Source organism: Apodemus sylvaticus, chromosome 7, assembly GCF_947179515.1.
Source record: "Apodemus sylvaticus chromosome 7, mApoSyl1.1, whole genome shotgun sequence".
NCBI classification, from domain to species: domain Eukaryota; kingdom Metazoa; phylum Chordata; class Mammalia; order Rodentia; family Muridae; genus Apodemus; species Apodemus sylvaticus.
In genome coordinates this window covers 91,136,756-91,153,472 of record NC_067478.1, presented here as the reverse complement: position 1 = coordinate 91,153,472, position 16,717 = coordinate 91,136,756, and the positions used below count along the sequence as shown (strand labels likewise).

The window sequence follows — 16,717 nt, the reverse complement described above, 5'->3', positions numbered from 1 at the left end:
AACACAATCACAAAAGAATATACATGGAATGCAGTCACTGATAAGTGGATACTAATTTGCACATAAGCTCTGAATACTCAAGAAACAATTAACATATCGAATGATTCCCAAGAAAAGGAAGGAGAGGTCCCTGGTCCTGGAAAGACTTGATCCAGCAATGTAGGGGAGTACCAGGAGAGAGAAATGGGAGGGGGGGTGATTGGGGAATGGGCAGAGGGAAGAGGGCTTATGGGACTTATGGGGAGGGTGGAACCAGGAAAGGGGAAAGCATTTGGAATGTAAACAAAGAATATAACAAATTAAAAAAAAAAAGAAGTTAGACTCAAGAGAACCAAATAACCCTATTACAAACAAGGTACAGAGCTAAACAACAAATTTTCACCTGAAAAATATCGAGTGGCCAAGAAGCACCTGAAGAAATGTTCAACATCCTTACTTATTAGGGAAATGCAAATCAAAACAAGTCTGAGATTCCAACTCACACCAGTCAGAATATCAACATCAAAAACTCAGGGGACAGAAAATGCTGGAGAGGATGCAGAGATAGAGGAACTTACCTCCACTGCTGGTGGAATTGCAAGCTGATACAAGCACCCTGGAAATCAGTTTGATAGCTCCTCTGAAAATAGGGCATAATACTATTAGAGGACCCTACTATACCAGTCTTGGGAATATACCCAGAGGATTCTCCCACATGTAATAAAGACACATGCTTCACTATGTTCATAGCAGCCCTATTTATAATAGCCAGAAGCTGGAAAGTACCCAGATTTCCCTCAATGGAGGAATGGATACAGAAAATGTATTATATTTACACAATGGAATACTACTCAGCTATTAAAAACAATGAATTCATGAAATTCTTAGGCAAATGGGTAGAACTGGAAAATATCATCATGAGTCAGGTAACAAAATCACATAAACATACACATGGTATGTGCTCACTGATAAGTGGATATTAGCCCAGAATCTTGGAATACCCAAGATACAATTAACAGATCAAATTAAGCTCAAGAAGAAGGAAAGACAAAATATAAATACTCTTATCCTTCTTGGAAGGTGGAATAAAATATCCACAGAAGGAGATACAAAGTGTGGAGCAGAGTCTGAGGGAAAGACCATTCAGAGACTACCCCACTTAAGAATCCAACCCATATACAGTAACAAAACCAGGACACTATTGTGGATGCCCACAAATGCTTGCTGACCGGAGCTGGATATAGCTGTCACCTGGGAGGCTTTGCTAGTGCATGACAAATACAGAGGGGGACATTCTCAATCAGCTATTGAACTGGCACAAGTTCTCCAATGGAGGAGCCAGAGAAAGGACCCAAGGAGCTGAAGGGGTTTGCAGCACCATAGGAGGAACAAAAATATGAGCCACCCAGTACTCCCAGAGCTCCCAGGGACAAAACCATCAATCAAATAATACACATGGAGTTCCCCATGGCTCCAGATGCATAGGCAGCAGAGGATGGACTTGTTGGACATCAAAGGCAGGAAAGGTCCCTGGTCCTGGGAATGCTCTATGTTGCAGTGTAGGGGAATACCAGGACTGGGAAGCAGGAGAGGGTTGCTTGGGCAACAAGTGGAGGGGAGAAGGGTTATGGGATTTTCAGAGACGGGAACCAGGAAATGGACATTTGAAATGTCAATAAAGAATATGTCTCATAAAAAATAATTTGTAGATATCTCAGGGAGATAATACATTAAATATAAACTTGGCATGATATATTAAATATAAAGGTAGTTTGAATGGAAATGTGTGGAATATTACTGTTAAAGATTCATAAATAAAACCATATGTAAATACAACAAAATTTTCCCTTAAGAGATGAATGAAGTCAATGAGACATGAGAGTTCAATATTGGCATAAGGACAAATAACATGCAGATCCCTAAAGAGAAGGTCATATCTTAGTTTCTAAGTTCATAAAGATATATAATGGTCCAGCATATGAAGGAAAGCACATCATTTCCTTTTTATAACTGGAATCTTGCTCTTGGAGAGACTGGTAAAGATATTACTGTTGATTCACAGGTAAGTGCAGTATAGAAGTAAATACATAAATTCTTCTGGTGCCTCCTCTAGTCCATGAGTAAACATGGTCAAAGCTATTTATCCTTGATCTACTTCTTCAGAGGATTAAGAATTGATAGTATATTTTTTGAGCAGCATTTCAAAGATAGTTCCAAGAAATATGAGAAAATAGTTTTGTGTTTGAAATACTTGAAATCCAGGAAACATAGAATTTTACATTTATATCATCCTTTGGGATAGCAAGGACAGGTTAAAAAAATCACTATTTTCTCTCCTATGGTAATTTTATTAAATGGTTTCTATAGTTTTTTGAGATTGATTTTTTAATCAATCTCAAAATTATGTTATTTTTTCCTTACTCTACCTACTTTCAAACAGTGTTATATAATCCCCTATCTTTTTTTTCACATTATGGCCTTCTTTTAACTAATATACATACCATACATACATCCAAACACAAAAACATAGGTACAACCTGCTAGTATTTTTGCATGTATGATTTGAAGTCTATGCTCATGTATGTCATTTATGTAAGAGATCTATCTTGAGGCATCCAAAAAATCTGAAACAAAACTGTAACATTTACAAGTTGTTTTGAACAATTTTTTCATTATGAGATGCCCAAAATGAGACTGATTCCATATGCTTTCCCACAACAGATTTGCATTTATATGTTTGGGGTGAACATAACTTATATAAAATGAATAGACAATTGTAAGATGTAATGTTTTCACACTCAGGTATATAGCATTGTTAAGTATTAATAACATACTGAACACTGGGTCTCCAGAATAAAATCATATTTTATAACTGAATCATTTTACTTATGATAAACAATTCCTGACTTAGTCTCTTATTAACTACAGCAAACAGGTAAGGAATTTTCCAGCACTCCCAGCATATATGTCAAATGTATGGGAGAACAGTTGTAAATTACCTGTGACACTTTACTTTCACTGTTTCATTTTTATGTCCACAGATTCTACTGGAGAAGAATGGGCCTGACAAATGGTTCTTTGGTAACAGAATTCATTCTCAAGGGTTTAACAGACAATCCTGACCTCCAAGTACCCCTGTTCTTAGTTTTCCTAGTAATGTATATGATAACAGCTTTTGGGAATTTGACCTTGATCCTTCTCACTGTACTCAACTCTCACCTTCACACCCCTATGTACTTTTTCCTCTTTAATTTGTCCTTCATAGACCTCTGCTATTCTTCAGTTGTTACACCCAAATTGCTGATGAACTTTGTATTAAATCAGAATATTATTGGTTTTGTAGGATGTATGACTCAACTCTACTTCTTCTGTTTTTTTGTCATCTCTGAATGTTATGTCCTGACAGCAATGGCCTATGATCGCTATGTGGCTATCTGCAATCCACTCATGTATAATGTTGCTATGTCCCCCAAAGTCTGCTCCTATCTTATGCTTGGTTCATATCTGATGGGGTTTATTGATGCCATGATCCATACTGGATGCATTCTGAGACTGACCTTCTGTGATGGGAACATCATCAACCACTACTTCTGTGATCTTCTGCCTTTGATGAAGCTCTCCTGCACAAGTACCTATGTAAATGAGGTAGAGATTTTTATTGTAGGGGGGAAAGATATCACCGTGCCAAGTATTGTTGTCTTTATTTCTTATGGTTTCATCCTCTCCAATATCCTCCAAATTAAATCTACTGGGGGCAGATCTAAAGCCTTCAATACCTGCAGTTCTCATATAATTGCTGTTTCTCTGTTTTATGGGTCATGTGCATTTATGTACCTAAAACCCTCCTCAGTTGGATCTTTGAATGAGGGAAAAGTGTCTTCTGTATTTTATACCATTGTGGTGCCCATGATGAACCCTTTAATCTATAGCTTGAGGAATAAAGATGTTAAACTTGCCCTGAGAAAAACTTTGAGCAGGAGAAAGTTTTAGTGATAAACTTATTTTCTTTGTGACAATTGTGACGGAACCACAATTGTAGTGCCTACTTCACTATCTTAGTTTTTCATCACAGTGAGGCAATGAATATTTTTCTTTCCATATTCATGGTGAAAGTTTTCTTTGTTTAAACAATATTGCCATGTGTAATTTCCATTTTTAAAATTTTTAATATTAATTGTTATTAACTAAATACTTTTTAAAGATGGTTATAGTATTTGTCTGAAAAACGATGGTTTGACAGTGATTAAATAAAATAAAAATGGTTAGTCAATATCATATTGGAAAATGATCTTTAATTTTGTTGCTTTGAAATGTCTGTTTTCTGATTCACTTTTTCTTTACTGATTAGTAATTCAACGTCAAATTTTCTTTAGTCACATAAGTTCATATTAATATTGTAAATATATTTACAATCATGTATATTTATGATGAACAACATTATATTTTAATGAGATTAGAGGCACTTAGTTTTAAATGTTCATTAACTAATATGACTAGACTCTTTTTTGTATGGTTTCAATATATGGCATTTTAAAAATATCATTTCACTAACACAATATTGGGTTAACAATTCCATTTTAGAATTTGCCAGTTAATTGAGGAAATATAATGCTAATTTAAACAGCATTACTTTGATTCTTTTCTTTATCATACTACTTTTTGGATAGAAGCAAGTTGATACCTCTCATTTTGAGCAGGAGGATACATGTTTTGCCAATGTGGCTGGGAAAAGATTGGCTGAAATTTGACCCTGGTATTTCTTTTCTTTTCTTTTTTTTTTTTTTTTACTTTTTTTATTCGATATATTTTTTATTTACATTTCCAATGGTTTCCCCTTTTCTAGCTCTCCCCACTCCCCAAAAGTCCCATAAGCCCCCTTCTCTCCCCCTGTTTTCCCACCCTCCCCTTCCCACTTCCCCATTCTGGTTTTGCCCTATACTGCTTCACTGAGTCTTTCACCAGTGCTTTCAGAGTCTTTTATTGCTTTGTTGACAATGATTTATGGTGTGGTTTCTATTTGAATGAATGATCCTTAGATTCTCTTTAGTTCTTTTCAGTGTCTTGATTTTCTTGCTGATATTTTCCTCTAAGCATTTCAGTATTGTTTTGGGGATGTGCTCCTGAATAGTCTGGGTCCAAAATTGACTTCTAGGTTTCACACACCTAAATATTTTAATCACTGATTTCATTTTAAAGTATGCTTTTGGATTTTTTTTATTTCTATGTGTTTCCCTTTTCTAGAAAATTCATAAAATAAACCAGAATGCTATACTGTCCTTTCTGATTACTTGCTTGTACATGTTTGTGTGATTCGCCCAAACTTTAGAATGAGAGTGGGCTTTATTACTATTCATAGCTAAATATATTCTGAGGAAGGATTATAGAACATTTTGTTATCCATTCAGTAGTTAATATATACCTGTTAAGTTTACACAAATTGAATTAAATGCTTTACTTTACTTTTACTTTGTCTGTTTTGTGAGATTTTTGGGGGGAGGGTGTTTTATGTTATTTGTTTGCAGGTTGGCAATCTTTATTTTATGAATGTTTTATTTTTGTCTTTACTTTAGAAAGAACTGAAGATGAGTGGATAAAGAGGTAGGAGGATCTGAAGGAGTTGGGGGAGTAGAAATGATGAAAATAATGTAAATGAAGTACATTTTGATAACATATAAAACCAGTAGGGTGTTAATTATGAATATTATTCTATTATACACTTATATATTAGAACCAAGTTTATTGTACAGACATATATTTGCAATTACAATCAGTGCAGTTCTACTTGGAGGTAGAACTTCTAACAGATTGGCTGTTTCTAATTTTTTAAACTGTAATTTTAGACTATTAAGTCCTTTTGTTTCATTACATTTCTGTCCATTGCTTATGATTATAAGCAACATATGAAAGATATCACATCCCCTGCACTACAATAAACATTTGTTATTGTCCTTCTTTTATATTATTCACCATAGAGGGTGATATTGGAGTCTAAAGGAAAACAGCTTAAAATGAAATATGTATCTAGTGAGTTTAACAGAAATACATAAAATACTGTGCAAAAATATTTTCAAATCAACTACAGAATACAATCTACCTCAGGATGTATAGAAGGTGCCAATACTCATGACATTGACCTGTTCCCATGGTTTGGAGTGCCTTTCAGGATTCCAGGAGAAGGATTCCCTAAAGGAGACACTAATGGATGCAGAAGCAGTAGGGTCAGCTGCTTGAAACCAGTGAGAAACAGAAACTTTGGAAACCCAAGGAAGATAAGCTGGTACACAGACTTTGAGGCATCTTAGCTCTCCTGTTCATTAATAGGTATTTTGTTGTGTGCTCAAGGTCATGAGAAGGTAGAGCTCATTGTCACACATCTTCCCTGTTAACATCAGCTCTATTCAATGCTAGTCACCACCCAAAAAAGAAGACAATGTGGAAACAGGAAAACAATTTTTGAAAGGAACATTAATTGGTTGGAAGGGATCAGCAACTTTTAATAGTGAGACATACATTTTTCATACAAATTATTATCAATTAATTTTGGATACATAAAACTGCCTAGGAGGTAATAAGATTTTGTAAAAGGAATTTCTGATGTTTTAATGTAATTTTATTTTTACTTGCTCATCTCTTTTGTTTAGGAAATTTTCAAAGAATATATTACTCCTTTTTTAGTTAATGGTAAAATGGAAGTCATGGGACTCTCACAAATTAGTCATTTTAAAGAGTGAAGATGACCCCATGGATACAGTTGCATAAGAGTATATCACTGATGTATGTGCAATAGCATTTTAAAAACAGTGAAAAATTATTGTGTCATTATAGAACAAGATGTTCTTTCTTTTATATTTCACAATTTAAAAATTATCTGTACTTTGGATGCTTGACCAGAAGTTAGATAGCTGGATTCCTTGGTAAACATAGTTTTAGTTATAGAGAACCCTTCATTTTGATGTTACACCACATTTGTCATGAGATATTTGAGACCGGATAAATAAATTTTATTGTATTTTACCACTGTATGTAGTGTTCAGGAATGAAGACATCATACCTCTAATTAATATGTGGACCAATATTTGTTGAAAATATGCACCTTTCTTGAAAACTAATAAGGATAAACATTAATGTAGCTGAAGGCACTTTAATGATGAAATTATTGCCACTCTTTTCAAATACTGGAATTTTGTTGTAGTTTTGTGAACTAAATAGGATGAAATGTTCAAAAATATAATTTAAAGGAAGTTTCAGTGGAGACAACTTTAATGTTGGCTACTTTTATATTTAACTTTGACATAGGCTAGGGACAAGAAAATCTCCATTTGAGAAAATACCTCCTTAAAACTAGACTGTGAAATATTTTGTGATCCACAATTGGTGACCTAGCCCTCTATGAAGTAATCCCATCTGTAGGCAGATGATCTTGAGTCCTATGACAAATAGGGTGAGCAAGCCATGGAAGTGATCCATTAAACAGTGTCACTTCATGGCCTCTGCTAGGTTAATACTGGAGTTCCTGTCCTGACTCCTTTTGATGATGGATTGTACAGGAAAGATGTAAGCTGACATAACTCTTTCCTTCTTAAATGGCCTTTGGTCATGATGTTCTACCACTCCAATAGAAACCTTGTGTAAATTACCATGCAGAAGTGGATAGCTCTACTCCCAGAAAATTATATATTATTGTCAATTGTAGGATACCTTTATGATTTGTGGTTAGATATACAATAAAGGGCATTACTATTGATTTTTAATCACAGCTAAGATTGGACAATGATATCCTGTGGCTGAAGGCAACATGCACTTTATTCACAAGACACTGAGAAATCAACCTGGATCTGACTACAAGATTTTATTCATTTGGCTAGTTATTGTGATGCTAGAATAAGTCATGCAGGCTATTAGTAGAGAAACATTTTCAACGTTCATATCCATTTGTGAACCCTAGAAGCTGAAATGTCTTCCTACCAGGCACAATGTGCTCATTTTCCCAATAGTAGTGTGACTGTTCTAGGGATAAATCTTCATTACATTTTTGAGGTTCAATCAAGAGAAAACTGCATTATATTGTACATTTAACCCTGATCAGTAGCCCATGGTACAGGTAGCCCATAAGCCTTGGCATGGACTCCATTAATACTGTGTTGCTAATGAACATGGTTTTAAACTGCATTTTTAAATAAATGCTTACATCCAGGTATTAGATTCTTTTAGACTTAGAAAGTTTTAAGGAGTAGTAAGTAGCAGAGTTAATGCAGAGACGCATAAAACTGGTCAAGTGCTGAGACTCAGTAAGAGTTTAGTATTCAACTCTAAATACAACATCTATGTTACCCCCAAGTATCAGAGAAGATCATGAAAAAGATTGAAGAAAACATGTAAAAGTCAAAAGATAAGGGGAGGTGTTGATGTGAAGTGTTATCTTTAGGAAAGGACTTAACCATTTCATTGATGACCTTGCAGTGACTATCATAACCTACATTCCACCTGAACAAGATTGGTCCTTCATCACTCAGTCATGGTGATGGGGATATCATTAAGATGGACTCATTCTTGAAGAATCATTGGCAGTTATTGACAGCTAAAGAAGGAGTTTTATCGTACAATGGTATAGCCACTGATAATGTTCCATGTTCTAGTGAATAGATCAAACAAACAGTAATATTTTAATATTGAATATTTAATAAAAATTTAATTTCTTGATTAAAGGAAGGGTAAGTTACCTACTTTGGAAATATGCAGACACATACAACATACTACAAAAATATTGCAACTAATTGTCTATCCTAGTGTTCATTCCCCAATAAAAAGATATAACAGCAACATTAAATAGACTTAGTGATAATAATTGAAAACAATAAATTGCTTTATTTTATAAATTTGTTTATACAACCCTGAGATTTCACCTTACACCAGTCAGAATGGCTAAGATTAAAAACTCAGGAGACAGCAGGTGTTGGTGAGGATGTGGAGAAATAGGAACACTCCTCCACTGCTGGTGGGGTTGCAAATTGGTACAACCACTCTGGAAATCAGTCTGGTGGCTCCTCAGAAAACTGGGCACCTCACTTCCAGAAGATCCTGCTATACCACTCCTGGGCATATACCCAGAAGATTCCCCAGCATGTAATAAGGATATATGCTCCACTATGTTCATAGCAGCCCTATTTATAATAGCCAGAAGCTGGAAAGAACCCAGGTATCCTTCAACAGAAGAATGGATGCAAAAAACTTGGTATATATACACAATGGAGTACTATTCAGCCATTAGAAACAATGAATTCATGAAATTCTTAGGCAAATGGATGGAGCTGGAGAACATCATACTAAGTGAGGTAACCCAGTCTCAAAAGATCAATCATGGTATGCACTCACTAATAAGTGGATATTAGCCTGGAAAACTGGAATACCCAAAACATTATCCACACATCAAATGAGGTACAAGAAGAACGGAGGAGTGGCCCCTGGTTCTCGAAAGACTCAGTGTAGTAGTATAGGGCAAAACCAGAACAGGGAAGTGGGAAGGGGTGGGTGAGAGAACAGGGGGAGGAAAGGGGGCTTATGTGACTTTCGGGGAGTGGGGGACCAGAAAAGGGTAAATCATTTGAAATGTAAATAAAAAATATATCGAATAAAATAAAAATACATCGGAAAAAAATAAATTTTTTATAAATGTTTTTCATAAATAATTCATAGTACAATGTATCTGCATCAAGGAATTTCAAGTTACATAACTAAACAATTATTCATAATTGTATTTCATTTTATTACTTATATTTGGCATATAATATAAGCATTGTCATTTTTATACATTGATAAAATTGTGATTTTGTCAAACTTACCTACATTTCATTTTTCTCTTCCCTCTTGATGCTCACACTAAACATTGGCTTTTTGTGTTTTTCGACTATAAAGAACAGAAAACCTGTGATGAATATTTTTCTGAGTCTGGTTTATGCTTATTAACTGGAAAAATCTTCTGGTTTCTGCATTCTCCCTCATAGAATACAATATTTTGTCTGTGCTTGAGTAAAATTCCAGTGTGTGTGTGTGTGTGTGTGTGTGTATGTGTGTGTGTGTGTGTAAAACCTTCATAGAATACATAGGCACAATAGTTCATTGTTACCCTCTGATACCACACATTGATCTACAATCATCTTTATGGCCATTGTCTCTCATCCCTTTAGAATATAACACTGCTTGCTGCAACAAACTCTCTATGATAAGCTCTGGGCATCTTATCTTAATTATTCTAATGGAGATCCCAAAATCTGAATAGAAAACTCCAAGTGAAGAACCGAGTGATAGAATGGTATTGTCCATCATCTGTGGACGGACAATACTAATTTTCTTAGAGGCTACACAAATACTATATAGGCATTCCCTCTTTCATTTACTTTTTATTGATAAAATTATCACATTCATTTTAAGTTTGCACAGAATATTTTCCCCCCTTACTTTCATTCTATGTGTAGCCTTAAGATTAAAGTGAGTCTCATATAACAGGGTCCTCCAGAAGTTTTCTGCCCAGTTTTCTGAAGAACTGCCAGACTGATTTCCAGAGTGGTTGTACCAGCTTGCAATCCCAACAGCAGTAGAGGAGTGTTTCTCTTTCTTCACATCCTCGCCAACACTAGCTGTGTCCTGAATTTTTAATCTTAGCCATTGTGACTGTTGTGAAGGGAAATCTCATGGTTGTTTTGATTTGCATTTCCCTAATGACTAATGATGTTGAACATTTTTTAAGGTGCTTCTCAGCCATCCGAAGTTCTACAGGTGAAAATTCTTTGTTTAGCTCTGTAACCCATTTTTTAATAAAGTTATTTAGTTTTCTGTGGTTTAACTTCTTGAGTTCTTTGTATATATTGGATATTAGCCCTCTGTCAGATGTAGGGTTGGTGAAGATCTTTTCCCAATTTGTTCCTTGCCAATTTGTCCTTTTGATGGTGTCCATTGCCTTAAAGAAATTTTGTAATTTTATGAGGTCCCATTTGTCAATTCTTGATCTTAGAGCAAAAGCTATTGGTGTTCTGTTCAGGAACTTTCCCCCTGTGCCCATATCCTCAAGAGTCTTCCACAGTTACTTTTCTAATAGTTTCATTATGTCTGGTATTATTTGGAGGTCCTTGATCCACTTGGAGTTGAGCTTAGTAGAAGGAGATAAGAATGGATCAATTCGCATTCTTCTGCATGCTGACCTCCAGTTGAACCAGCACCATTTGTTGAAAAGACTATCTTTTTTTCCACTGGATGTTTTCCGCACCTTTGTCAAAGATCAAGTTACCATAGGTATGTGGGTTCATTTCTGGGTCTTCAATCCTATTCCATTGATCCACTTGCCTGTCACTGTACCAATACCATGCAGTTTTTAACACTATAGCTCTGTAGTACTGTTTGAGGTCTGGGATACTGATTCCCCCAGAAGTTCTTTTACTGTTGAGAATAGTTTTTGCTATCTGGGATTTTTGTTATTCCAGAGGAATTTGAGAATTGCTCTTTCTAACTCTATGAAGAACTGAGTTGGGAATTTCATGGGGATTGCATTGAATCTATATTTCTTTTGGCAAGGTGGCCATTTTAACTATATTAATACTGCCAATCCATGAGCAAAGAAGATTTTTCCATTTTCTGAAGTCTTCTTCAATTTCCTTCTTCAGAGACCTGAATTTCTTGTCATACAGATCTTTCACTTGTTTGGTTACAGTCACACCAAGATACTTTATATTGTTTGTGGCTATTGTAAAATGTGTCATTTCCATAATTTCTTTTTCAACCTGCTTATCCTTTGAGTATAGTAAGGCTACTGATTTGCTTGAGTTGATTTTATAACCAGCCACTTTGCTGAGGTTGTTTATCAGCTGTAGGAGTTCTTTGGTGTATTTTTTGGGGGGGTCACGAAGGATTCCCCAGCATGTAATAAAGATACATGTTCCACTATGTTCATAGCATCCCTATTTATAATAGCCAGAAGCTGGAAAGAACCCAGATGTCCCTCAATAGAGGAATGGATACAAAAAATGTGGTATATATACACAATGGAGTACTATTCAGCCATTAGAAACAATTAATTAATAAAATTCTTAAACAAATGGATGGAGCTGGAGAACATCATCCTAAGTGAGGTAACCTAATCTCAAAAGAACACTCATGGTATGCACTCACTGATAAGCTGATATTAGCCTAGAAGCTTGCAATTTCTAAAACACAATCCACATATCAAATGATGTCCAAGAAGAAGGAAGGAGTGGCTCCTGGTTCTGGAAAGGCTCAGTGCAGCAGTGTACGGGAATACCAGAACAGGGAATTTGGAAGAGGTGGATGGGGGAACAGGGGTAAGGAAGAAGGCTTATGGGACTTGTGGGGAAGGGGGATAAAGGAAAGGGGAAATCATTTGAAATATAAATAAAGAATATATTGAATAAAAAAGTAAAGTGAGTCTCATGTAGTCAGAATATACATGCATTTTGTTTTGCTTCATTGAGTCATTCTATATCTCTTGAACAAGGTCTAATTTATTATTTTCCTATATGGTCACTTGTGGGATCAAGGTGTGAGGCAGTTTGTAGCCTGGTTGAGCAAGCCTTACTCTGGAGACCCAATAAAACATTCTACAAGGGATGAAAACCATGAACTATGCTCCCAAACTGCTGACTCCTCAACTCCATAATCCTATGACCATCAGTCATGCGTGGCCATGTCCCAGGCTCGATCACCTGGCTACAACCAGGATTTCCCTGCCCCTCAGTTACCTGGGTGTCGCCAGGTAACCCAGCCAACTATAAAAGAAGGCTTCTTTTTTCTTTTTTGTCTTTTAAATAAAGATAAAAAAGGCTTCTTGCCCCTCCTCACTCTCTTGTCCCTATCTTAACTCTCTCTCCCCTCTCTGTCTCTGTCTCTCTGTCTCTGTCTCCCTGTCTCCATCACTCTGTCTCTGTTGCTCTGTATGTCTCTCTGTCTCTGTCTCTGTCTCTGTCTCTCTCTCTGTCTCTCTCTCTCTCTCCCTCCCTTTCCTTTTCCCTTGTCTCCCTGTTTCCCCTCTTTCTACATGGTTATGGAGAGCTCTCATCTCTTTGTCTTCTCCTTCTCTCTTTACTTCTCTATCTCCTTTTCTCTTCCTACCTGTTTATAATAAAAAGATTGAAACTATGAACTGTGTCTTCTTATCAAAACCCACTGCTAGAACCATGGAGCAGGCCTCAGCGTTTCCAGCCACCAACCTCCTCTCAGCCAAGCTTGCTCAACAGGTAACAGGAGGCCCATGCCAGAATGGCACCTCATTCTTAGCAAGGACCTTCTTTCCTGCTAGCCAGGCAGTCCTTAGTGCAGTGATTCACGGTCATGCTGGTCATGCCAGTGTTCCCCTAATTCAGGCACCCGCTGTCCCTATCCCCCTATGCGGGCTCAGCCTGCCAGAGTTCTACTATGTGGGACCCACTGCCACAACTCCCCCTCCCCAGCTTCCTTTTTTCCAATAGTCTCTGATAGTTGAAGATTCATTAATGCAATTTTGCCACTTTATTTTGTTGTTTTATGACTTTTATTTTCCCCACTTGTTATTTTTTCTTAAGAAAAAATAGCATTGAAGTGTTATGCTAATATTTTGGTTTTCAGAGATTATTCCATTTGAATAGTTTCCACTTTTGTTTTGGCAGTTCCTATCAATTTTCATTTTATGATTAGTATTAAAAATATCATACCAAAGGGATCTTAAGAAGAAAATGAGAATTCTTCCCAGTCCTTTCTGCTGGAGCAGACTGCTAACCAGCTTGTCCCCCTGAAGAAACCATATCCTGAGCCATCCCATAAAATCTGCTGCACCCAGAGCAGCTGATAAGAACCTCCCACCCCTGAGACTCTAGAGTTGCTGTTGGGAATCAAGTGAAAACAGGACCAATCACTCCTCATATCACCTGCCTCAGAATAGCACTCCCATTCCACCAGGTCCTTTCTACTGCTACAGACTGCTAGCCAGTCTGGTACCCTGAATGAGCCAACACAAGATCTGCTGAAGCCAGAGCAGTCTGGTAACTGTCACCTCAGCCCGAGGCACCCCAGGAGATCTGAAGCACACAGGACAACAGAGCATCTCACTGATTGCCAGCTTGTCCCCTTAAGACATCACACCTTGAAGGTATTCCAGGAGCAACTCAGTACACAACTGAGCAATAGAAAGCACAGTCTGAAGACCTCCCAGAGGCTCTGCAATATGCAGGACAAAGGACCAGCAAAAGAAAATCCTCCATGGAGTTTTGCTGCACAAAGGGACCTATCATGACTCCCCTCTGAAGGACTCAACAAGCAGCTGAAAGAACCAGATGCAGATATTTATACCCAACCAATGGATGAGAGAAAGTCTGAAAGAAGCTGAGGAGGGAAGCAAGCCTGTAGGAGGACCAGCAATCTCAATTAACCTAGACCCATGGATCTCTCAAACATTTGAGCATCAACCTAGCGGCATACTCTAGCTGATATATGGCCCCTAACACATATACAGCAAAGGGCTTCTGGGTCTGAGTTCAGTCAGAGAAGATGTACCTAACCCTCAAGAGACTGGAGGCCCAAGGAAGTTTAGAAATGTATTCGGTGCAGGTGGGGTAGGGACATAAACATGTAGACATAGGGGTAGGGAGGAGGTATGCGGTGTGAAATATTTGGACTGTGGACAGAGTTTGGGGAATAAAATCTGGAGTATATATAAACAAATAAAAGATTAAATAAATAGAAAGAAAGAAAATAAAGGAATGATATGACTTCAATAAATGAAGGAATAATGTCACTTAACAGGATTAAAGGGTATGATGATATATAATGACAAATTAATCAAGATTTCAGGGTATGTGAAAAATTAGTATTGCATAGTGTCCTCTGAGAATCAAAAGTTCAAAACCCTCAGAGACTTGTGTGACACTATGACACAGCAGGGGTAAAGGAATGAAGTAGAAACTTTTCTCTCATGATGAGGTAGGTTGGAATTTCTTTATGCTGTTGTTACCTTTATTCTTTAACCTTACTACATTATAGTTCCAACATCTATATAGGTTAAATTGTTGGAAGTGCAAGTGTCTTTCTGCCCGTAGATCTCTAGGTAAACAAGGTAAACACACAGCATCCCTCTACTCAATGGAGGAGATATAATACCTGTTTTCTCTTCATGTGGGAGGGGTTGGGTATCATTAATGCTATTGTGACCTGTTTGAATATCTATGAAGGCAGATACTTCCTACCTTTAGCTACAGAGGCAGACCTCAGAAAAATCTGCCAGAATGTTTATCCCTGACTTTCCCTCCCTGTCTTGCAATTAATATAACCAATCCTTATGGGCCATGCATACATTCTTTCTTTCCTCCGTGTTTTCCTATCAGAGACCAAACTAGATTATATGCTTTTTAAGCTATAGAACACACTCTCATGCTCAGGTGGCCTTTGTAAAGTACTTTGTAAATAATCATGCCTTGACTTTTATTATGCATCTGGAATTGTAATGATTGTGGGCTCTAAATCTGGAACAGGATGATTATTGTCTTGAAACATTCCCCCAAATGTTACTTATGTATTAGATAAGTTGACAATGAGCTGTTATGGTATCAGACATCCAAAGTATGATCTAGTTTGATGCAGTAAATATGATATGAGTTTTCAGTCCCAACTCTTTTAGGATTAATGACTATGTTAACCCCTAGAAAGTACAGCTTCAATAAATAAATATTATGCAACTTGTTTTGAACCACTTCTTTCTTGGGAAATTATCCAGAATGGAGATTATTCACATATGTCTGTTCTCATATATAGGCTGGCCTTTCCAGTTTTGAATGTACATACAAGTAGAAGTATGATTTGCAAATCCTGGTGTACTTTTGATTGAAAATTGAACCATACATCATTTTTAATAATTTTGATATGTTGAGCAATAGTTTCCAGACAAAACTGCTTCTCATTTGAATCATTTTGTTATTTAGCCTTCAGAGAATCATTTCCAATACCATTGACCCCAGCCATTAATACGTTACTTGTTCTTCATGAAAGTAACTTTATATTACACATATTAGAAAGATAATACGGTATTTCCATTTAGTGTCTTGGATATTATGCTTGTGAAGTGTCCTCATGCTGAACTTCAAAAATGTCTGAAGTGTCCTTTCATTCTTTTTTTTCCTCCAAAATTTATTGCATTATGAAAAAAAACTTCAACTTGCAATCCTTTGACCTCAGCCTTTCAAATTCTGAGATGAGAGATATGTGTGACCACCGAGGATAAGACACAATTTAACATTGAACTGAGTAGACTGAGTTATTGATGGAACATTGATGCCTTCACATGCAGCCTCCTTTCACTGTCTACATAACTAAAACCCACATTTTTTTCATACATTTGGAACAAATAAAAATCAAGGTGAGTATGTACATAGTACATGGTACAGTTTTGTTATACAACCCAGGAAAGGTTTCTAATGTATTTGTAAAGTAACCTCACCAATTTCAGAATAATCCCTACCTCAGTTGTATATGCATAGTCAAAATTAGAATACTGCACTTGAAAATATGAGGCCAAATTCTCACATAATGATTCCAGTAGGTACAGAACAAGATACACTGAATCTAAAAGAAGAGAAAGTGGGAAAAGTCTTGAACTCATTGTCTCAGTGGTAAATTTCCTAAACAGGACACCAGTGTCTCACGCTATCAGATCAAGAAAGGGTAAATGGGACCTCAAGAAAATAGAAAATTTCTTGAAGGCAAAGGA

At 36.6% G+C, this 16,717-nt stretch overlaps 1 protein-coding gene across 2 annotated transcripts; it reads left to right on the top strand.

Annotated features, from left to right (window-relative positions):
* The first annotated feature begins 935 nt into the window (after positions 1-935).
* On the top strand, positions 936-3,969 carry LOC127690014 (olfactory receptor 145-like). Of its 2 annotated transcripts, XM_052189581.1 has the most exons (2): positions 936-955; positions 3,048-3,969. In XM_052189581.1, exons 1-2 carry the CDS (start codon positions 936-938, stop codon positions 3,967-3,969), a joined length of 942 nt encoding a protein of 313 aa, XP_052045541.1. The 2 variants fall into 2 exon arrangements, with proteins under 2 accessions (XP_052045541.1, XP_052045542.1); XM_052189582.1 differs by lacking the exon at positions 936-955 and having other exon boundaries at positions 3,034-3,969.
* The last annotated feature ends 12,748 nt before the right edge of the window (positions 3,970-16,717 follow it).

Coding starts and splice junctions, on each gene's coding strand:
- LOC127690014 (XM_052189581.1), top strand. CDS start 936: ATGTGCTCACTGATAAGTGG. Junction 956..3,047: donor ATGTGCTCACTGATAAGTGG/ATATTAGCCCAG, acceptor AATGGGCCTGAC/AAATGGTTCTTTGGTAACAG.